The following is a 24,291-nucleotide window of genomic DNA, read 5'->3' on the forward strand; positions in this document are numbered from 1 at the left end:
GGATAATTCCCCTCCCAATTGATCACTCTGATCTGATGTGGCCGAGACTGCAGGACCTGATGGCAGCACTTGCCGACAAGATAACGGCCCAGGGGGATAAAGTCTGGCAGCTGAAAACAGACAAGGCACCAAAGGTATTATTTCATTTTAAAAAATACAGGAACAGATTATTTGACAACTCATTTCTGAGCTGAGCTGGTATTTGTAGATAAGAAGAGGTCTTATACATGTAAGCTGGCAGGGGGCCAGTGGTCCCTCCTCACTTTTTTGACTGGGGGAGGGCATTCCCCCACTCTTTGCAGGTCCTATAATGGGCTTGAGCTTAATGAATGTATGTTAATGGCTGATGCCTGATAGTCTCACAACTGGGCCTCCCCCGCTTTGGAATCATTCAGCCACTGTTACTTATAGGGAACAGATCTTTTAATATGGTATAAAAGCTACCTCTTCATCAGACCTTTTCAATTACATGTAGTGGTTGTCTTATGATCTAAAGTGAACTTTGAAAAAACCTAGAACCTTTCATTTGACAGGAAACGGAAGACACTGAAATTAAAACTCTCCTCGGCCTCAAAGCTGACTACAAAGCCCTGACTGGCAGTGACTACAAGCCCCCAGGGGGTTGTCAAAAGGCAGACAAGAGGGCCGACAAGCAGAAGGGGATGGTGGCAGAGCCCAAGAAAGCCAAGGAAGAGATCAAGGAGGTAGCAGCAGCAGGGGTGGGCAAGAATCAGCCGAGGCTGGGCCTGGAGGTCAAGAAAGACAAGAATCTGAGTGAGTGGTACTCACAGGTAATTTGACTCGGTACCAAGTACTGGCCATTTCAATGAGCTGGTGAGAAGTTACATGTACTTCTACTCAGAAGATTGGCTTATAATGGGCTTGCAATGCTTTGATTACTCAAGGAAATGGCTTCCAATTAGGATCTTTGCCCAATGTCACATAAAAATGTCTGTGGTCTATCAACCTTACAGAAGGAAGCCAAGTTTGATCATGCTCCCAGAATCTGTTTTCTAAATTGTGAACTACATGTCTTGATATGGATGTCAGAAGACTATGATATGATGTTTGGGCTTGCCAAGCCCCCTTTCAATATGTTTCATTACCTGGTTTAAATACTAAGGTCTGTTTAATTATAAATGTAAAATTACTCATCGTAATAAACTAGTACCGATATACACATTTCTATTGTATTGCTTTTATTACTACTTTTAAGTTCCAAACTTGAAGAGTCAACGTCCCTTTTGATTTTGATATGGCCAACCCCTAGCAGAAAATCTTGCATTCGAAATAAGCATATCTCCAAGGTTAGCAGGGTAATTTGGCTTCAGCACATGCAAACATCCCACAACTAAAAGGTATCTTTCTTGCAAGGTAAGCAGAGTCTGTCTTTGCCTGAACTGTAAGTATGCACTGATGATCTTATGCAGAGAACTCCATGATAAAACAGCCATGGTGTAGGGCCTAGAGTATCACCTTTGAGCACTGAGCTCACTTAAAGAGCAACCCCAACGGTGATGAAAAATATGGACCAATTCAGCAGGTTTTTCAAAACCTTTCCACATTTGTACCATTGGTGGTGCCACGCAGAAATGCTTTTTTGATTACGTACCACAGTGGAAACGAAAAACGTCATGACCTTGCAGGATCTGGTTTCGTGGATATGTTTTTGTACAAAGGCCTGCATGCCTGAGCTGCCAGCTTCGCCCGGGAACACTTTTTTCGGAATAAAATAACAACATAAAAAACATTGAAAAACATCTGTCCCTCACTCTGAACTTACCAAACCATATTTATCAAATGATCATGGACTCCTTCACTGCCTTGTTCACCAGCGGTGGCCCCATCGTCAGCCCGATTGGGATCCCATTGGCGCTCCGGTGGCACGATGGGCTCGAGGCGGTAAGGCTCTGCGCCTCGCACTTGGGACAGTGTATAACTGTAACTACACACGTGTTACTATACTACATTTAATTATGTGCATTGAAGTGACCGGGACCATACCGGCTCAGTGCGTACATGCACCAGCCGGAGAACTGTTTCAACAGTGCTACGTCAACAAAATCCTGGAAAAGCCTGCTCAGCGGTAGTGCTTTTCTGTTCTGTGGCCAGGTCATCACCAAGTCAGAGATGATTGAGTATTATGACGTCAGTGGCTGCTATGTCTTGCGTCCATGGTCCTACGCCATCTAGGAAGCCATCAAAGAGTACTTTGGCGGCTGCATCAAAAAACTGGGGGTGGAGAACTGCTACTTCCCCATGTTTGAATCATATGCGGCACTGCACCGTGGGAAGGACCACACAGCTGAATTCTCCTGTGAGGTAAGCCAGACGAGACCAACAGTTTCAAAGTTCACTCATGCTGAGGCGAAACTGACAGGACAATGAACATGAAAACGACAAGAGAAAGTTCAGTGCAGAGTTTATCAATGTCTGCCAACTTTACATGTACATACTTTGTGTGGACCCATGAATATAGGAGGTCTAGTACATGTAATACAGCTTTTGCTAACCTTGTGTGGACCAAGACAAGTCCACACAAGGTTACCCCCTTCCTTGAAAACAGTTTTAGAGGCTTTTGGGGTTATGGTTATCTGGAGCGAAAGGAAAAAGAACAGTCAAGGAAACTATCAACAGAAATCCAGCTTAAAAGTGTTGTCAGTTCAAGAAAATGAAAAAAAAAGTTTTCTTAACTACGCGAAAACAAAGAAATGGGGATTTCTAAAATTTTTGGAATCGGAAGGCAGATATAAAGCCATATTTTGGGGGAAACCCAGGTCAGAGAGTAAAAGTATTCAGTTTACTTGAGAAAGAAATGCCCAGCTTTTTAGTTGTATGGTTTTAACTTATTGCCATTACACTGAAAATTAATGTCATCACAGCCTGTACCAGAGAACGAGAAAGTTTGTTGTTTTCATATTGATCTTGTTTTTTGGTCCTCATGAATGCTTCACTTATCTTGACACAGATTACTTGAGCTTGAATTTTGCCTCTACCTGTATCAAACGCTTGTTAGTTTTAATTTGGTAAAAGTTACATTTATTGTCTTGCACACAGTGGAATGTTTTAAACTGCAAATTAAATTCCATTAATTTTGTAGCCTGCTACGTACAGTTGTTGTTTGCGCTTAGAGGTACATGTTCACCTGTGACTCCTTCTACAACATGGAAAGTGCACTGCATTAACACTCTTCAGGCCCCATAAAAATAATTTTTTTATCGTCCCCGCCCGACCTACCAAAATGGCCTGATCACTGTCTTTTAAAGTTCATATGGTGAAGATTGAGACCACAATAATTCAGTTCTGAGTACAAACCCATGAAGAGACAGTACAATCCAGAGCGGAACCTGCTAACTTCAGAAGTCTCTGTTCATGTGGAATTGCAGGTGTAGTGGCGGCACTGGCCCCGCAGCGCAGGTTGTGCCACATGCTTGAGCTGTACAGTACTTGTATGCAATGAATCCATCCAAATACTTCGCAGAAACCTGATATGTGACACCGGACTAGTCGGATGACAGCACTCTGCATCTAGACTTGTTTGCTGCTAAATGTTCGGTTCAACAATCACAGAGTGTGCTTGTTGTAATATAATCTTGCCGGAAGGCTAGAAAAACTTTTCCAAATTTCTGCCTCGCCTCTGCTGCACATTTGCCTCTGACATAAAAATCACTTGTTGGCCTGTATTTATTACTTCCATCTTTTGGTCAGTAGCATAGCATTACTGAGCTAGAACTTCCAAAGTTATTGGATGATAAATGAAGCAAGTTGGAGACGAAGCCCAGATTGGCAATCACCCGTGCAGCACGTGTTGGCAATGCATGGTTTGACCAAACATTCACACAGATTTGCACACACATTGTTGGTTTTGTAGAATTAGAAAAATTATCTGAAAGTGAAATTGATCATTGACACGGAGCCAAGATAAAAAATGAAACACGTGTAAGTTTTCAGGTGAGAAACTAAACATGATCAATTGTTTCGTGTCAGATTAGTGGTGTCATGAGAAAAAAACCTCCCAACCGACCCAACTTTTTGGAAAAAAAGGACGGTCAACAACTTATTTTTTTATGGGGCCTAATGGGGAAACCATGTCTTCGTTAATCAAATGTTTGCTTCAAGATTTTATGCATTTTTGTACCTTTCTTATGTCAAATTTTACATTTATTTCTTTCTCCAAGGTTGCCTGGGTGACCAAGTCGGGCAGCTCTGAAATGGCCGAACCAATTGCCATCCCCCCTACCAGCGAGACATGTTAGTCATGCCCATATAATAAATGTAGTCATGAGCTCTAAATACCTCATTTATATTTATGAACCTGATGGTAGCAGCCTTCTCCAGCGTTTTGCTGGGGAAGCTGGTCAAAATCTTGATGAGTTTCCTCCTAGATTGTTGTGACGGTGTAGAGACAAACTAAACAGGACATGTGAAAGTACAGAACCGTAGTCACTAATTGTGAAGTTAGAGCATGAAGCAAAATTTGGCTTCCCTTTCTTCTTGCAGTGATGTACCCTGCATTCGCCAAATGGGTCCTGTCCCCCAGGGATCTCCCCATCAAACTCAACCAGTGGTGCAACATTGTGGTATGTACATCACCCCACCTGATTCACTGATTCGTCCGCATGTTTTCTGACTAAGTTGTCGTTTAAAAGAGATTTTCTTTATGAAAGTGTGCAAGGGTACTACAGATCGAGTTTGGAAAGGACAGAGCAAAGGAAAACACCGTTCAGAATGAGCATGTCATTCGCGCTACATTTTTTATCGAGATATGTGACCCGCCATTGTAGAGCCATTCTGAAGTAGGTACATATAGATGTTTGATAATTTCTGTCCTGCACTATAAAATTCCATTCTTCAGAGTGATCCAATTTTTTGGGTAAGTTGTGGAATTTGCATCATCCATTTTTTCAGGATAACAGCTTGAAATTTTTCTGTCCTGTTATGGAATGGTGGGCCATATATAAGTTGTTCATGAACCAGTGATGTGAAGTTGGTACCAAAGGAGCCTCCGTTGCTAAGGAAATAGCGCCCTCTCTTGGTCCAGCTCGAGGCCCACAAGGCCAAACAGTTGTTTCCTTCTAATGTTCTTTTTTCTTTTTTTTTTGGTGGTGTGTTGTCTCACTTGGAGCAAGGAAATAAATAATGAATTAGGACCGAAGCTAAGTTGGACTCCCAGCCTCCTCCCTAAACCAGGGAATGAACTCCTTCCCCGAAATTCAACCAGTTTCACTGTACAAAAATGCATGCATGTATTTTGTTTCTGCTCTATGGGAATTTGGTATAACTGATAATTTAATGGAATAGAAAGGTGGAATATTTGAATACATGTATTTAGCATTTGGATTGTGATTTTTCGTATACATATGTGATTCTTTTGCCTTTGAACATTTAATTTCTTTTGGGATTGAAATGTCAGGCCCACTAACTTTTCCAGTGATTCTTGTGTGCTCACTGCTAAGAGGCAAGTTTTCCATCAAAGAAGGCAGCTTTTATCCAGATTGCAATAGAAATTGTATGTCTTTGTACTTCTGGTCTCTTCCATCAGAGGTGGGAGTCTAATGCACTACCCGTCCTCAGGACTCGCGAGTTCCTTTGGCAAGAGGGCCACACAGCCTGGTCCAACCGTGCCAACGCCGAGGAGGAAGTCTTCACAATCCTGGGCCACTACGCCAAGGTCTATGAGGAGCTTCTGGCCATCCCTGTGGTGCAGGGAAAGAAAACTGAGAAGGAGAGGTTTGTGGGTGGGGACTTTTTTTCTTTACAGTGGCATTGTACTTACAGCCAGTAGAATTTTACCAGTCACATTGCATATCCGTAATCTGTAATATGTCACATTGGTCTGTCTGTTTTTTTTCTTTTACAAAATAAGCCATGTTTGGATGATGCAAGAGAACCAATATGCTTCAAATTCTTTTGTGTTCAAGAATAAGTCCAGCGGACATCGTCTAAGTAACAGAAACGACGACAGCAACTTTCATTCATATTCTGCTAAGAGGAGATACCTGTGTTTAAGGCACTTCAGTAACTCTGCAAGTCTGTAAACACACCCAAAATAATTCCAGCTCCTATGCTTGCTGCTTGAGATGACCGCTTCAAGCCCAAATAGCCACTCCGGCAAATCGCATGTACGACAATCTCACAGACTGGACTTGGACCCTCAATATGTAGAATTTGCAATGGGTGTGGAGGCTGAATCTTAATGCTGCAAACCTGCATCAGTCCATTGTGTTGAACTAGTTTGGCTAAGGTGTACATGTATGTAACATTCCCCTGCCAAAGCTTTCTTGCTCTGGAAGCATTGGTGTCCTTAAACACTACAATGTGAAATTAATCCTTTTCTTTTGGACGTTTTTCAGGGTGCTACAGCTCATCACTTGGGCCAGAATTACTCCAAGATATTAGAAATCAAGTTTGAAGACCCTAACAACGTGAGTAATTTAATTTCATCCTTTCGATTCAGTTAAATGATTGAATCATATCTGTTGGTCAAATTGTGTGCCATGTGCGGGTTGATGTTTGTCCACACACAGTTTCATTGTTTCATCGGAACCAAAGGATACTTATTAGTCCTGAAGACTTTTATTTTTAACTGTGGTGGATTTCCAGAAGTTTTGGCTGGACAGGTGTGTCAAATCTGTTTGATCTGTTCAACAGATGTCCCCTTTTCCCTGTTGGATTTTATTCCTAGAGAAAGAGAACCTTAGGAAATGATCTCAGAGTCAAAGAAGATTCAGTATTTTAGGATTTTGTCTTTCATTGAATCTGATTACAGGAGGGCACTCATGAGTTTGCTTACCAGAACTCGTGTGGCATCACCACTCGGACCATCGGGGTCCTGTGCCTTGTCCATGGGGACAACAAAGGGTTGGTGCTACCTCCCAGGGTGGCCTGCGTACAAGTAAGATTACATGCATGTTGCAGTTGAAGATCTCTGAGATCTGTCGCAGGTGCATAGGTTATGAATGTCAGACTTGTTTCAAGTCCATTCTGAATGAGGAAGACACCCTTTTCTATAATGAAAGTTGCCCTGTATGAGAAGAGATAAAAAAGATTTATTGGAGATTTGTTAAATATATATGTATAGAGTAATAGGAGATTTTTGAAACACAGAATTAAAAAAGAAGGTTTTCAAAATATAAAGAGTAAAAGGTGATTTACATCATTTTATATTTACATTGTTATTTTCCTTCTTTCCAAAAGCATGTAAAAAGCCCCAACTTTTGCCTAACCCCTCAAAATGCCACAAAATATCACATAAAAGTATTCTCAAATTATTTGACTCCCCCCCGAAAATTTTGTCTGGTTCTGGATCTGTTCTGGATCAGTTATGGTTGCAAACAAGGAGGAATTTAAAAGAGTAGAGTTCTTGATTTGGGATAAAAGTTAAGCACAATAGAGGTTTATTTTTTATGTTAAGCAGTGTATTAGTATTAAGCTGGGTGAATATTGCATGGAATTTCATTCATGGACAGTTGAATACGTGTACATGTATATTACCTGTTGTTCTGAGGGGTCCTTACGATAGAATCAAAATCAATTTATCATGAATGTTCTTCAGATATTTTTAGAACCTGCACGTAGCACCTGATTTGAATTTAATGATAATGAGTGACCTTTTCAATTTTGGTCTTTGAACTCTCAAAGATGCAAGTTTTTGAACTCTCAATGACTCATTACACCACAAAAACCATTGATCAAACTCTGCATATCAGAGCTTAGTCCATTTGTCAGTAGATTACAGTGTTGACCTTTGTCAGTTGATATCATTCAGAGGAAGTTTCTTTTCTGGTTGATGATGTTGGCCCACTGAGCAAACACAGGACCATGTAGTTAGTTACTGATGCATTGTCCTTTGAATGTAAATGTGCATGGCTCAAGTTATACATGGTAGATACGCTGTTGGTACGTGACATCAAAAAAAAAAATCTGCCATTGTTTTCTTTTAAACTTTGTAGTTAACACCCAGGACACAGGATTCATCAGTGTTTGATCTATTGAAGGAGGAACATGTTAGCAAGAATATGAATTGTAGATTTGCAAAAACTGATGACACTTGCTGTTGTGGTAGTTTATGATACAAAGGACATGTTGTAAACAACATGCAGATGGACTTTTGTCTTGGACAGAAAGATTCACAACTCAAAGACAACTAGTCCATATAGTTGTCAGTTCTCTTATTTTTCGGGCTGAGTCAATTCAAATAATTTACTATTCGAATAGTCGACATTCAATTCAATCGAATATCCAAATATTCGGTTGTCACTTTGTTGAGAAAAAAAACGTATACAAAATCAGTTGCAATAATGCACACAGTTGTACATTGTAATCACTGTAGTAGCTTCTCACTTGGAGTATCTCCAGCCACGATTTAGCAAGAGACGAATAAGACTTCGTGTCCTGATGAAATTGTATATTCCTTTTAAATTTTTTAATGAATAATGTACCATTTGAATCGTAAGTTTTTCATTTGAATCTGCTTGGAACAAGCAATTTTTGTCATTTAAAACAAAAGAAAATTCTCCCTCCCTTTTCATGAATTTTGCATTCAAATTCAAAAATAATATTTGAATCAATAGAATATTCGGTTATTCGGACATTCGGCACAGCCTTACTGATTTTGCCACTTACTGTGAAAACGAATCAGACTTGACAATATGTGGCGATGTCGGGGACCTGGCGACTACATGTATATGATAACACACGTTTGTCCTGAAACTGAGTGTAAACTGAGTACATTTGTGAGGGGATGAGAGAGTCATGTAGAGATATGAGAAGTTCATGTCCTTTCTCGCATTAATCAGATAGACTAAGCTGCTTTTTTTTTCTAGGTTGTTAAAACCAGTTGGGTTTTTTTTTTTTCTTTGGTCATTTATTTTGGTTTGTGTGACAAATGCTGTAATAAAGGTACATGTAGTGTAAATTTCCACACTTTGCCTTCACTGATGAGGCAAATAATGTCCCACAAGTCAAATCTCATCCAGAGAATTTAGTTGCACTTTCCTATTCAGACAAGGTCTGGTGAAACAGTCTCCCAGTGTGTTGTTCCATGTCACTGACTTCTATCTAAGCACTTCCTGTAACCAGACTAATATGCAGAGTTCGGATGCATTCACTATTACTAAGCTGAGCCACTGTAATGTCCCAGTTTTTAAGTAAATCCATCACATCTTGTCAGCCTCCTTTCCCCTCAGGAAACATCTGTTTCATTTTTCAAATTTCAAAGTTGCAGCTGCCCGTTTGGGTGTGGTTGCTCAGGATCTTTCTAGATTTCTGTAGTTTTAAAAGTTTAACCATTCAGGTTTTTCTACGTCTTGCATGTCGTATAGAACCCTATGCATTAGATTCTTTCTTCACCTTTCACCTCGGCAGCCTGGGTTTGATTCCCAGCTCAGTCCATATATGGATTGGGTTTTCAGTTCTCACTTGATTCAGTGGGTTTTACCCAGAATATTCTTCTGGGGTTTCCTCCCACCTCTAAAACTGCAACTGCTTATCATTGTCTCTTTTCCACTGAGGTTTCTTCAGGCTTGCCAGCTAAAGTGCCTCAGGCATTTTAGGGGAATGCTTGATTTCATTCCCCGAATACTTAATAATAACATAATGATGGTTATTTGGCAGAAAAACTCTTCCTGTAATAAAGCCTGAGAAGTCACAGCATTGTATTGTTATTATTGTTAGGATTCTTTTGCTGGATGACCATGCATTTCTCCCATTCCCTGGAACTCAACAACTTGTGCATTTACTTTTGCTTAGTTTCAAGTTCTGCTGTCTCGGCTAGGCTTTGTTTTCGTTAGCAAATTTAGGGAACCAAAACGGCAGAAAAGGAGGGATTTTTTTCACAGAATATGATTCATTCTTTTTGCTCACAATGGATTTTGCTTTTTGTATGAAACCAGATTATCATTGTGCCGTGTGGAATCACCAAGACAACCACCAATCAGATGAAAGAGACGCTGCTCAGCAAGTGCGACGAATACGTTGACAAGTTCAAAGTGGTGGGGATCAAAGTGCGCAAAGACTACCGAGACAACTACAGTCCTGGGTGGAAGTTCAACCACTGGGAGCTCAAGGTCAGTTGATCACACTGGTGAGAGGTTTTATTAATGGAATAAGTGAAACTTGGCACCACGGCAGTGGTGGAAGGACTGTACTAGTTGTATAGAAAACACTTTGTAATGCAATTATTTTGTATTACTCATACCTCAAGAGGTTTTTGCCTCCCATCAATTCGGGTAGCTAATATCAACTATCCACCCTCAAAACATGTTAGAATTGTATACTGTTTGTGCAGAAGCACATGGAGTACCCAGAAAGTATGCATGCTTTTTTAATCTCCAAAAAGTGCTCATTAATATGGTGTTTGTATGATTTGATAGCAAGGCAATATTGGCATTCAAGTGTGGAAGATATTCGTATGTAAATGGCAATACAGTCTTGTCAAAGTACCAGTTTTTTTTTCATCCTGCAATAAAACACTTGTATGGTGGTTTCATCATATGCATGCATTAACATACCGGGTATCATGAGTCATAAATTTTGAGGTTGGTGTCAGCATGAGAGATTTGCATTAACTTGTTATCCCGACAATGGCAAAACGTCTTAATTTGAGCAGGGTGTGCCGGTACGTGTGGAGCTGGGCCCCTGCGACGTGGACAGAGGAGAGATTGTCATGGTTTGCCGTGATACGGGGGAGAAAGTTACCTACAAAGAGAGCAAGGCAGTTAGCAAAGCCAAGGAGATGTTGGAAGATATTCACCACCGGCTCTATGATAAGTAAATCTCAGTTTAGTGTTCAGAATGGAAAATGCATGATTTCTATGGCCATATGCCCCTCTCAGGGCTGTCTGGAAGTGTAGCAGGTGATTTTCTTCAATCTGAGGTGAGAGGAAAATAGGCCCAATGCAATTGGATGACTATTTTATGTACAAAATCTTTCAAAATGTGGTTGTTTCTATCCAAAAACCTCTATTAGGGTCAGGGGTCCAAAAATCACCTTCCTCGGGCCATTTTTCGATTGAGTGACTTTTTTGGCTTGATAGGGCAAGCAAGGGCTTGAAGAACCACCTGAAGGTGACCGAGAGTTGGAATGAATTCTGCTCATATCTGGACCTGAAAAATGTGAGTTCTTTTCTTGTTAAAAAAAGGGGACTTGGAGTGAAACTTATTAATCCATGAAAGTTTTGTTGATGCCTCATTTTTCTGTCTTGTTATACCCCTCCCGCACATTCCAAAACCCTTTTACCCAATTTGTAAAGGAAATGACATTCCAGTGATAGCCAAGATATTCTTGTTCAAAGAAAATATTCAGATTTTTGATCCAAACACTATTGACAATAAATTGGAAGTTAAGAACAGGAATAGAAGCTGAAGACCATCAAGTAAGAGAGGACACTACAACACAGCAAACTCTGTCTCTACCATTTTTTTCTCATCCATGTCATGAGGACAGTATTTATCCCCAACCTTTCTTGTCATGAAGAGACTGAAAATATGTCTGTCCTCCCCTGGATGGGATGCCAGTGCATCACAATGGCTCTCCTGAAGCCACTTAACTTTTGAATGTAGAGAGGCAAGGGGGTGTGTGAAATGGCGTGCCCAAAGCTACAGTTTATTGCTGGATTTGAACCGCTGAACCTCTGATGATGAGTCACAAGCCCTACTCAGCAGGCCACACATCCACTGCAACACTACTTATATAAAACATGCGTAATGCATAAAAGATTAATCATTCAACTTTTTAAATGGGGCCATTTGTAGTATCAGGTACAGACTTTCCGTTCTCGCTTTTTTTCCTTTGGAATAAAGTTTGGTACATAAATTTAACAACTTGATGATTGGCATTTGATCAGTTGGACCATCATGATAGCAATGTGGTATTAACTAATTACAAAACTATACAAGTCAACATCTGATGCAGCTAATTTAATTGATTTGATGAATAATATTCATGATCAGATATGAATGAAATACAAACTGGTAGCTTGAACAAAACTGTACATGTCGTTGCTGCTGCAATTTCTAGAATTCTTTGCCATATTGGTCTTTGTTGGTAGTCTCCTAACTTGCTGCAGTAGGTGTCCCAGGTTGATAGAAAAGTAAATGCAATTAGGTAGACAAACTGCTCTTTAATGGTACACCTCCTGGGGCCTCTAAATTTTTCACTTAAGATTTAGGAGGAGCTTTAAAGCCTGGCCTCTGTTATTCAGACAGGAAATGTCAAAGTGCAAAGACTGTTTACTGGGTTGTCATGCAGTGGTGTGTTGTTGGGGATTCGGGACAGTTGTTGTCCCAAAATGATCAGCAAATTTGGGATTTTATGTTGCCAGACCAAGCAATCAAACTACATGCGTATACAAGAATGGTCCTAACGGACTGCAGGTTGTTTCAGTGGCCAGTGTTCCCTCTGTTTTTTTTGTTTCAGCTAATCCAAGCCCCATTTTGTGGTGAGGGCAGCTGTGAAGACAGGATTAAGAAAGACAGTGCAGGGTGAGTGTCCCAGGTCTCATCTTAATGTCTTTGTATTCCAGACTATGTATTGTAGTCTGGACACCTTTTTAAAATGACTGAACATGTGAGAACCAGTGAAGCAAAGCAGTACAGCAAGTAGTGTAGCAAGGTCTGGACAACACAGCTTCAGTATCTCATTGTTGCAGCCATGGCCTCATATACAGGTCGTCAGAAGTCAGCCTGAGTCTGGACACCAGACACAACCTTGTATCATCGGCATATGTGAGCTGGACTAGTGCCTTCAAAGCTCCGAAATTTTATTGTGGCTTGTTAATGGTTTTTCACATTCCCTTCTCTGACCTAGTGCTCAATGATACATGCTCCTGGAATACAGTGCTTGCACGTGTTTGAATTTTCACATGAGCAGAATGAGTTGGCATCACATCTGGGATTTGTGATAACAACCTGCTGGCTGTTTTTGGGAGTGTTTATCATTGGGAGATACTGAGACTGTGTTACGTTTCGTCCAAGACAGAACCTCAGACAGTTTCTATTCCATTCCCCCCAGGGATCAAGATGTAGAGGTGGGGGCACCTTCCATGGGGGCCAAGAGCCTTTGCATCCCCTTCAAGCCACAGACGTGTATAATAAAATCTGGACTCGCAATGCCCTTAATCAGCTTATAGAGTCATTGAATCCACTCGCAGCCATTTTACCGAGCCGAATACAAAGCTTTCCTGGTAATGCCCGCCTTTGTTCTTCCTGACGTCAATAGTAGGGAGCCAACCCACGCCTTTGTATTCGGCTCAGTAAAATGGCCGCTGGTTGGCTTCTTTTTCATACAAAGGCATTGCAAGTCCAGGTTTTTTTTATATACGTCCGTGCTTCAAGCAGCCAGCCGAGGTGATGGAGGGCACAAAGTGCATTCACCCCGACTGCGGCAAACATGCCAAGTTCTACTAAATGTTTGGATGCAGCTACTAACCTACGTGCCTCTTCCCAGTTTGAAGAGTTTGATTTTTCATTTCCAAGTGTCACTTACAGCTTATTGTAACTATCATAAGATTCTTTAGTTTAAAGTCTGGAATATTTGGAGCCAGAGAAAGTAAAATCTCTCTGAATTGTGAGTTTGTGTGGGAGCTATTTTCTACAGTATTGTTAAGCTGGTTTTAATTTTGTTTTGTTTTGTTTATTTTGGGTTGCAGCTTTCTATTAAGCTCAGTTCTCCAAATGCCCTTTGGTCAGATTACTAAGTAGGCCTATTAAAACTTTTACAATGGCAGGCATCACTGTCGGCTGTGCAATCATTTTGTGAGAAGTAGGTCCTTTTTAAAGACTAAATAGAGGGTTTGTGTTAATGCAATGTGGATTGGTCCTTTTTGCACTCCTTGCTAAAGGACTATTCTGATTGCTAAGAAGTCTTCAGTTTCCAAACAGAAAAACAAGCTTGTGCTCCATGCACATTTGTACAGGGTGCAGAATCACAAAAGTGGATATGTTCGAAGTGTCTCACGTGAAAGAGCCGACCCTGTATCTACATGAATAGGCATCGACTATGCAAGCTGCTCTCTCCAAATATCTTGTTAGCCAGTTTTTATGACTTAATGCTGGTATGAGGAGCCTTCAACCTTTCTTTGATGAAATTTGACTGAAAAATCACCATACATGAACAGGTTAAAGCTTCCAGCTTTTTTATCCTGTGCAATATTGAATGGACCAATTCCATCCCCTGACAAAATGTTAACAAATCAGTAACCAATTCTCAGCTTTTTTGAGTCTTGTAATAACATGGGTAATACCTGGTCAAGGAACTCAAGTTGTTACAAAATAAATACTTAAAGAGTCTTACATCTGTGTTTTCAAACTCCGAACAAATTTACTCTTCTTCATGATTGATATTTACTTTCATACACATAAAGACACTTTGTGCTTTCTATGTCAATATGATTATTATGAAATATATTAGGCAAATGCATACAAAAATGTATTTCAGAAGAAATAGAAATGTTCGAACACACTTAAGTCACTTGCATTTTCTAGAACTAAGTAGTGATAGTGTACAAAAATGACGTATATGAACTGGAAAATTCTTATTTGATATATCATGGCAGTACCAACTGCAGTACAAAAAAGCTTGTTGAACATGAAGGGCGGAATCAGAATAGTACATGGTGGTTGAGAGGAGCAAAAACGGACACAGCACCCTTAGGTTTGACAATGGTTGTCTTAAAATGCTAGTTTATATTTCAACTTTAATATGCGGGAAACACATTGTAAGTAAACAGTCCATCACATTAATTTCCAACATCCTTGACATAATTTTCTTCATATTAATGCACCCAGCCATGTATTCATTTTATTGTATACGTAAAATGTCCAGTTACTCCTTGTTCTATAATGTGGCCTTATTTAACAGATGAAACGCACACTACATGTATGCTATGAGCCCTGGTGTTACAATGAAACACGTAGTATGCAAAATCTTTAAGGTGCCCAAGCTATATACAAGCCATATTCATGAATAAATGCTGTTACAGACGCTTTTTTCAGTTTTTAAAGCCTTCTTTTTTGGTTCAAGAAGAAATTTGATTGGCATTGAACCTTTTAGATGAAGGAAGCTCTCGAACCATCACCAAGTCTTTTGTGAGTTTTATACTATTTGGTGTCAGGGAGATAGCTATTTTGCCACCAGTAGTTTAAAAGTGGCACAAATGGATTAAGGAATGCAAAATTAAGAATCCTTCATTATCAGAATTGTTGTAATAAGCTGAGTATCAGAATTGTCGTAATAAGCGGAGTGTCAGAATTGTCGTAATAAGCGGAGTGTCAAAATTGTCGTAATAAGCGGAGTGTCAGAATTGTCGTAATAAGCGGAGTGTCAGAATTGTCGTAATAAGCGGAGTGTCAGAATTGTCGTAATAAGCGGAGTGTCAGAATTGCCGTAATAAGCGGAGTGTCAGAATTGTCGTAATAAGCGGAGTGTCAGAATTGTTGTAATAAGCGTAGTGTCAGAATTGTCATAATGAGCGGAGTGTCAGAATTGTCATAATAAGCTGAGTGTCATGCAGCCTAGTTTCTCCGAAGAAAATCCCTACATATGTACGATTTTTACTACAAATGTAATCAAGTTATACCGGATACATGTAGTTTGAATTTTGAAAAACGCCTACTTATTTACAGAGTTTGTTGTGCATTTATCGTTTGGTTTTAGTTTCTGATTTCATTGCAGGTATCGGTTTTTATATTTCCCTAATAGATTTGACCATAAATTGTGTTTGCTCATTCAGGTTTACAGAATGACGTAGGTTTCAGGAAGCCAAATATTGTAAATCGTCAGTTGATACCTGTAGTTCTGATGCAGGTTGATCCTGCGACAATTTGTTTGCAGTGAGTACAGTTGGCCGTGATTGGGTATCACCTTGTGATGTCATGAATGAAAGGCTTGTATGAAAGCCCTGTAGTGCCATCTAATATGTATTTTCAAAAAGGGGAGTTGTTTTATTCAAGTTCATTTTTATAAAGTGTCTTTTTTCGAAGTTCGTTTTATTTGGTTTTTTCAACTTCGTCTTTACGATTTTTTTTCCAAAGTTTGTTTGTACAATATTTATCTTCTCCAGTTCGTTCTTATGGGATCTAGTTTTAGAAACGTGTCTATTTTTAGAAATATGTTTTTTTACGAAATACATTTTTATCAAGTTTGTTTTTTATGAAATACGTGTATATTTTTGCCAAGTTATGCTAATTTTCAAGAAATACATTTTCAAGTTTGAATTTATTTATCCCACAAAAATTTCCATAACTCATAGAAATGAACATCAAAACTGTATCTTCTTAAACCGAACTTAAATAAACATTTTAAAAGTGAGATAATTACACGTCTTGTCTGAGTTTTATGTATGGAGATGTCAAAGGATGCTTTTTATTTCCATTAAACGTGTTAAATGAAATAGCATGTGTAAATATTTCCAGTTGTGCAAAATAATTATAATGTCATTACATTGTCTTAGAATCAGTGTCCCATATTACCTGCACATCACGCTGTCCCATACTGCCTTTGGTGATGACGTCATACTTTGCATCTTAACTGTTGTTATGGAAATAACATGGTGTAAGTTGTAGCATTTAAAGGAAAAGTAGTTGTTACTCTTCCCAACACCCAATGCTTCTTTCTAATTGTTCTCTCAGTCTTCATGCAAATTATGTAAATGAGCTTAATGGTCCATATTACCTGTACTTACCTTATCTCGTAAAAACGAATAATTTCCAAAATTGAAACAATGTTTCATTAGAACGAATTGGAGAATGTATGTCTCAAACAAACGAACTGTGGAAATATCTCTTAAAAACGAAGTTCCAAAAATTCTCCTAACAACGGAATTCGATACAAATGTACTTCACCTTTGAAGATATATACTTGATGGCACTGCAGTGCTTACAGTCTTCCATTCATTCGCACATCATCTTCTCTTAATACGCGCATGGTTTATCTCCTCCCCCAAAGACTTGGTCCGGCGTTTGACCAAGCTGCGAAAGCAGAGTCCAATTGAACCAAATTGGCTGTGTCGGAATGATTTGGCTGCTACTGTTTAACTCTACTTATCCCAACTTAGCAGAACACCGAAGATTTCGGACGGTGCAGATGCCGTAAATTTCGCTCAGATTGTGCGTCAGTCCGGCAGCCCCATGAATGCAAACTTGACCTCATCAGAGCTCGGGAATCGTGTGCGGGTTTATATTTTGTGTTTGACTCTAGGGCTGTTAGTAGGCTTTCCACCTAAAAATTCCCGTCTTTGATTTCAAATCATGTGGTCTGATCCCCATGTATATGTGTAGCAGAAATTCGACCGATTGTGAGCTGAAATCGCCAGGGTTTTGTTCATGAAGTTGGTGGCTAGCCTTGGTTTTGGAAAGAAGGTGGAGTTTGGGAAGTAATCCTGGCTAAGAGCGCGCGAAAGCAACCCACGGTCGGGCAAAAATGGTAAAGTTAACACAGCAATACGAGTGCACTTTTGATATTACTAACCCCTAAAGCCAGACTCGGACCAATCGGTGTCAGTACCACTAAACATTCTAAATCCAAGAACCTATACAAACCATGCATTAAGGCTTGATTTTATACAGACCTCAAAAATTGAACAACCGGATATCCTGGACTGTGCATGCGAGTTTCGAAGATGGACAACGCTCCTCAAAGGTGGCGCATGTACTTAATTTCGGACCGGTCATTGTTCTTTCAATCACAGTATTTAAAGCTCGCTTCTATCTCATGCATCAGAAATTAACTGCGAGCAATATACAACGTGCATGCAATATTGACCGGGAACTTGTCTGTGGTTTTTTCACTGAGCAGGAGGACTTCGCTGTTCTCTGACACTGGTCCCTAGTCAAGCTGTCGCTTTCCCTAAAGCTCGTTTCTCACTTGGCTGCGACTATTGGCGGCAAATTGCGAACGGCATTTCCGAAAGAGTTTCCAAAATGTCTCGAAACGCTCGTGGGGGTTCTCAATTTCCTCGCTTGAGTCGCAGGGTCTCGCTTTCGTGTCGCGGGAATTTTGAACGATTCAAAAAAATTGTGCGACATATTTTCTCTCAAAATAGTCACAGAGTCGTCGCAAGTGTCTCAAACCCTTCTCAATTTAGTTTCCATGAGTCAGAAAGTGCCAGAAATATTAGACAACGTTGTGAGGGGGTGGCAACCTGTGAAACGAAACTGTGACTGGTTGAAGGCAAAAATGAGAATCTGACATTCCAAGTGCGAGACAGGCGCGAATGTCATGCTACATGAACAGTCGCACGGCATGTATGTGAACTCCAGGCAAATTCTGGCCGAAATTTTGCCGGGAGCTCGTGCGCTTCCCCTGCAAATGACATACGCAAATGTTTCATAAGCCTTACCAAATCAGTGTGAGTCCACGTGAAAATTGTCGCTAGATTCGCAGATTTTCATACAATTTTGTGTCTCCAATAGTCGCGATCTGTCGCAACCTACTGAGATACGGGCTTGAGAAGTACGCGGTTATACCGTGATGACACTTCCATATCCCTCTTTGAGATTGCTGCTGCTGCGTGAGCGGCGTATGGACAGCGGCGTCTTCTCCGTGGCCTTGTTCAGGTCGGTCGCTTCCAAGGCCTTCTCCAGCAAGGACCCGCCGCCGGCTTTCACCAGCGACCCCGCGTACGTGCTGGACTTCTTCAGCTGCGGCGGTAGAAACAACACGTTCCCCTTCAGGGTACGGAGGTTCTTGATGCAAATTGGCTGGAAGATTAGGCTCTCAATGATTACGAGGAAACCGTTCCACACTGTGGCGAAAGAAAAATAGGAAGAGGTGATACTATTTTCTTTGATCGACCGGGGGATCAAAAGTCTTACTTTTCCGACATCCTTGGGATTCGAGTGTGTCATTTTTCTGGTTATGATGAACCTTGTTCGTTTGTTTGTTTTGTCCTCATCTTTTTGTTCTTAAGACCTTCCTGATGCACAATAAATAGATAAATTTTGCTAAAACTTATGTGATTGTGCCCCCCCCCACAAAAATTCGGTTTTACCCCCTAATATTCGGTTATTGATCCACCATGAAGGAGTATCAGGGTGATCAATATCAAGTCAGATCATATTATTTTGAGCAATCTTTGGGCAAATTCAGCAAGGCAATACTGTGCCTAAATAATTATGCGCAATAAAAATACAGAGTATGCCGTAGTGCCATTATGTATACTGCACCATTGAACATACCCCATGCACGGTGGATGCCTTTTTTTCCCCAAAATTGCTCAACACTCTAAACTTCAATCGGCTTTGTGAGTCAGTCGAATCTAATTTGGAAGGATAGAGTGGTCACTAGCCGATTAGCAAGGCCAGCTATTATTTGGATAACTTGGCACGATTGCTGAGCGAATCTCTAATCTTTGTCGAATGTACCCGGAACTTTAACAACACAAAACACTCGTATGGGGATAAACCTCAGACTTTCACATCGAATCACTGGATTGGATGACAAACAAGCGTTTGATTTTAAGCATAATCTAGGTTTTATCTTGCCGTATTGATAATGAAAATGTATGACCTCAAGTGTAGGATGTTACTTTTCGCTGAAACATGTACATATCCGTTGAAAAAGAAATTGGGGAATTGGTTTAGAATTGTACTGCATGCGAGCAAAGCGATAAAGGAAATCAGTTTATATACACCCGCTATTGGTATCGACAGTTCTCGAAATATCAACGACATGGGGTTCGTAAAATATCCTGTTTTTGTTATGTTACCGTGGCCGCTACCGGACCTGAAGATCTCTCAAAAATAGTTGACATCTTTTGGCCTGGGAGCCAGGCTTTGCGTAACCCCACGGAGGAAGCTAATCAGTCAAACATTAATTTTTGTCCCGAAACCTTATGAGAACATGCTCTTTATAATATCAGTGGTGGCTGTATTGAAAAAGTATTTTGGAAAAATAAGAGTATATAAAAAGTAAAGAGAAAGCCCCAGATATCGTTAATTAAAGAGCGCGTCTAAGGAAGACATGTTTTCTCCGATTTTATCTGTTGAAATCAATATGGAAGTGTCCAAATCGAAGGCAGTGCCACTTGTCTTCAGAGCTCAACTCTAAAAAGCTAAACGGGGCTATTTTCCTGTTCATGCAAGTTCTGAATGTAGACTGCGTCATTCAGAGAAAACGAGGCGGAACCCCCGCACTGTGTTTGTAGCGGATAAACCCTTGTGCACGCCAAGCAATGCCTACATGCAGTACAATGTATGTAGGCATTGCTTGACATGCACAAGGACATATTTATTTGAACAGATAAAATTGGTCGGAGAAAACATGTTTTCCTTAGAGGCGTTCTTTTAAGTGTCAGTCATCAGCCTAAAAGAATGAACGTGATTTGCCAACGCGGTAGGAACGAGTTTCTTATCCTGATTCCGATTGGTCAATGCTAACCTATTGACATTCACCGTCATAGTTCAAGACAGAATATCATACTTGTAGAAGGGATTCCCGCAAGGGTCATCTAAAATCAAAATTTTCAATGCCATACAATGAAAAAATAACTTTATCCGGGGTATTTAATAACCACTAATTGATTAAAGTGTTGCGGGCTCACATCTTCCATAGCTTCGTGGCAAATGCATTTCTTGCTTGTCATCCAATACCTTGATGCAATGCTATGTCAACGAGGTTTTTATTGAAGGTTTATTCGAACTTTTGCCTGGACCATTTTGGAGGAATTGAGAAATTTTTGGAATTTCTTGATAAACCTTGTGTGGCCTGTCTTATAGGGCGAGAATTTTTAAAATTTTTATTTCACATTTTATTTTACACACTTGGGGAATAAGGGGAAACGTAAGTCCCAATCCCTTGAACAAACTTTCACGTGATAACAAAATATAGCCTTTTTTGAGGGGGGCGTGGACCCTGTTGACACTCCATGGATTTGTCGCTACAGGTAGACGGCATCTAAGAGAGAAAAGTGACACCTGACAACACGATCCCAACAATTCCAAATTCCTGAGGTTGGAAATCTGGAAATCTCTCTCCAGAGTCAAGTTAACTCACTGCTGTCGCGGGATTTGTACGGGTACGGATTACTGCAGGACACCGCGCCCACGATGAAGTTGATCAGCGTGCTCTGGACGTTGCACATCAGCAGAGCAAACTGGACGATGACGAATTTGGGCCCGGTGCTGTACTTGTACTGAGTGAGACGAGGCGCGAAGGCAGAACTGAATGAACCCAGAACCTGCATCGCCGTGAGGGTGCTGATCACGGTTAGAATTTGTATGTAGAGACCCGGTGCCATGTAATTCTGGATTTTAAAAGAGACATGAGAGAGTGGTGAGGAGGAAGGAAGCTTCAACGACATGCAGAGTGATGTTTTGACGACACACCTAAGGGGAATACAGGACAACGACGTATACATGAACGTATCGGTAGCACCCCTTCTATTTTCATGATTCGATGGATTAGACGTCTTTGAAAATAATGTTGTTCACCCATTGTCATAACACATTGGTACTCATGGAACCCTGTGTCCGAATTCAAGGGTAGATCCAGAACCAATTAATGTTTACATCATAAATGAAATAGACCGAATAAATTACCTTTGTCTCTCTTTTTTTTCAAATAAATTTTGTTTAGATCCCTTAATTAAGGAAGGGGAACACGGTCCCCTGTCCCCGCATCCGTTAATAACATGCGCAACCTGCTTCTGTGTCAATTTTACATGTTAAAGTTTTGTGTCTGAGTGTCGCACACGACGGCCAGTTGCCAAGCGTCATGCAACACCGATGCCTAAATCTCAGAAAACTTTTTTTTGGTGGGGGGGGAGAGGGGGACTAAAAGCCACATCATAGGCGCGGGGAAATCGGATCGCGTACTGGTAGGCTGTAACTTTAACAACATAACATGTAACGAGGGTGATGGGATGTGTGGTACAGTGGATAATGCTGACAGTGGTGACAACATGGACTTAGTTGGCAGTGACGACACGAAACAAAGTTGCCTGCGATCATAATTATTTTACGTCGATAATGCGCACGGTATAAATGTGAAATGAAATTTCTGAACCACCAACAACTTGACGCTTACAAAAGGGTCTTGCATTGGAAACGTCCCGTCAATGATGAAGGTTTCAGACAGAAACAAGAGTAGCGGTTGGACGACTGCAACCTGCATGACGAGGAGCTCTAGAACGTTGTATTGACGCCTGGAAATGAGACCAACAAAAGAGGAAAAATGTAAAGCCGTGTCTGAATAAAGTGGTTGTTAAGGCTATAGGATTAACACACAGGACTGTGGGGATCCTGCAGCCTTTTTGCCAGTAGACTCCATAGCCGCACATGGTATCTCAAGCCACTACCAACTTACGGGTGCAGCACAGAGCTATAAAACTAGAGCGCTAACTTCTCATTCTCCACGCGGAGAAAATCATGACGCCGTCCTGGGCACAGACATTTTGAATTCATGTGCGTACTTGTGGAAAATTCGAAATCAGATGAATGAGTATCGAGTAAAGTATTCTAAATGCAACGCGCAAGTACAACGTACACGAAAGTCAGCGCGTCTTTTGAATAAGATGCACTCGTACAGAGCAATGGCACGTTTATTTACATCCGTAGCTGATAATTTGGAAACGAAAATTTCCCTAACGTTCGAGCAAGGTCGTCCGATCTATCTTGTCCCCCACCATATAACTCGCAAAGAGTAATTTATAGATGTATTCTAATCAAGACTTGAAACTGCCGTGATGGCATCAACCTGTGAAGGTTTGCAACAGCACGGGTGTGACCATCTCTTTAGTTTATAGAGAGAAGTGTGCGTTGCAAAGTCTTGGTGGCGCACTATTGTGAATCGACAAGTTGTTTGTTCCCAGACAGTCCACCTTTGTAAAAGATGTGCATCTCTTCTCGTTTTGGCTCTAGTCTACTGTTTTTGTCATTCAAGTCTGCATTTCTCACCTTTTCAAGATTCCGCGGCACTTCTTTGGTGGACAGCAACAACAGCACGGAGGCTTATTGTACTTGACAGGGTCATCTTTCATCTTACCTATCATGGCGTCTTCCCCGCCGAAGTAGTCAACAAGGAGTGCTAAGTAGTTGTAAACTGTGGGGAATAGAAACCTGTCCCCAGAGAGGGAAAGAATGGAGAAGGAAAGGAAAAATATCAAGAATAGAACCAAAATGACGCAAGACATTTATGGGTTATCGACTTTTAACATGGACAGACGCCTGTTGTTTGTCTGAAAATTGGCAGATTAAAAAAAGTTAAAATGCGACCGTCCCAAATTGAACTCTGAGCGGTAAGGTGGAGTTATTTACCCTCAATTCAGGCTGAGTCAATTCAGTGTCGGCAGGTATTTTAATTGTAAGAATTTTAACTTGCCATCTTGACAAACTATAACATAACTATAAACTACCTTAACTGGGGTGTCCCATTTAAGGTCTTGTCGGCATCATGAGCCATCGCCGTGATTTGGGTTTACAAGTTAGTTGCTGGCATCTTTGACACACACATTGAATCTCGTCCACATGATGACTTCGGCTCCAGGAAGGAGGCCAGTTAATTACAACTTTGAGTTCCGATTTTAATACTCACAAATTTGCGCCGGCTTTGGAAAGAAGAGCAGCTTTGGGTATGTACAAACCGCACAAAAAGACGATACAGAACACCTTAGAGGAAGAAAGAATAATCATAATGAAGTCTTTGAAGGGAACACGGTTTGGGTTTTAAGGAAATGGCTCGCTCCCATGGGGGCATCGCAACATTTTTCGGAGTTCACGCCCATGATTCTGAGGTATTTTTATGCAAAGGGGTAGTTTTCATCCACCTTCTTTATTATTAGTTTTTCACACTTTTACTTTTCTCCTTTTTGCCCAGTGGTTATCTTTTTCTTCGTTTTCCAGGGGTGGATGGGGAGTACCCTCCCCCTCCGTCCTTACGACGCCCATGCTTTCTGTACATCAGTAAAATTAAGCATTCGGTGCAAAACTTCACACTTTGGTGCATGTAATTTTAATTGGGAAGATATTTTTTACCACTTTCCACCAGACTTGTGTGACTCCTGACTCAGACTCGAGTACAACTCGAGTCACATTTTTAAAACTGCGACTCGGGCTTGAGTCACTTTGACAAATGACTCGGACTCGGACTTGGGCTCGCGGACTCGGACCCGGACTTGACCCGGATGATTTGGGACTCGGACTGAGACTCGAGAGATGTGACTTGGACTCGATGTTTCATGACTCGAATACAAGCATGCTTTCTTCTACTGCAAACTATGCGTGAGGACGATTAGTCATCTTTTTTGGTTAATGTTATTGAAAAGTGCATTTTTGAAAACTTTTGTTTTTAAATTT

General features: G+C 40.7%; 1 protein-coding gene and 1 pseudogene across 2 annotated transcripts in view; one reads left to right on the forward strand and one right to left on the reverse strand.

Moving 5' to 3' along the window:
- On the forward strand, window positions 1–15,584 carry LOC110986878 (bifunctional glutamate/proline--tRNA ligase-like; annotated as a pseudogene). The gene is made up of 13 exons (XR_015426572.1): window positions 1–134; window positions 534–791; window positions 2,113–2,322; window positions 4,179–4,251; window positions 4,501–4,580; window positions 5,543–5,818; window positions 6,354–6,425; window positions 6,770–6,895; window positions 9,894–10,067; window positions 10,610–10,770; window positions 11,037–11,115; window positions 12,419–12,483; window positions 13,013–15,584. The product of XR_015426572.1 is annotated as a bifunctional glutamate/proline--tRNA ligase-like (transcript).
- The window catches only part of LOC110986877 (organic solute transporter subunit alpha-like), a 15,658-nt gene continuing 5,663 nt past the window's right edge, over window positions 14,297–24,291 (reverse strand). The window contains exons 3-7 of the mRNA XM_022249148.2: window positions 23,531–23,604; window positions 22,894–23,055; window positions 22,025–22,142; window positions 20,993–21,242; window positions 14,297–18,743 (exon numbers count right to left, since the gene is read on the reverse strand). Of these exons, the coding sequence (XP_022104840.1) occupies window positions 18,460–18,743; window positions 20,993–21,242; window positions 22,025–22,142; window positions 22,894–23,055; window positions 23,531–23,604 (888 nt within the window). The 3' untranslated portion in view covers window positions 14,297–18,459. The remainder of the gene's footprint in view (window positions 18,744–20,992; window positions 21,243–22,024; window positions 22,143–22,893; window positions 23,056–23,530; window positions 23,605–24,291) is intronic.

Source organism: Acanthaster planci, linkage group LG01 (genome assembly GCF_054643075.1).
Source record: "Acanthaster planci isolate LZ-2023a linkage group LG01, COTS_SCS, whole genome shotgun sequence".
In the NCBI taxonomy this organism is placed as follows: Eukaryota; Metazoa; Echinodermata; class Asteroidea; order Valvatida; family Acanthasteridae; genus Acanthaster; species Acanthaster planci.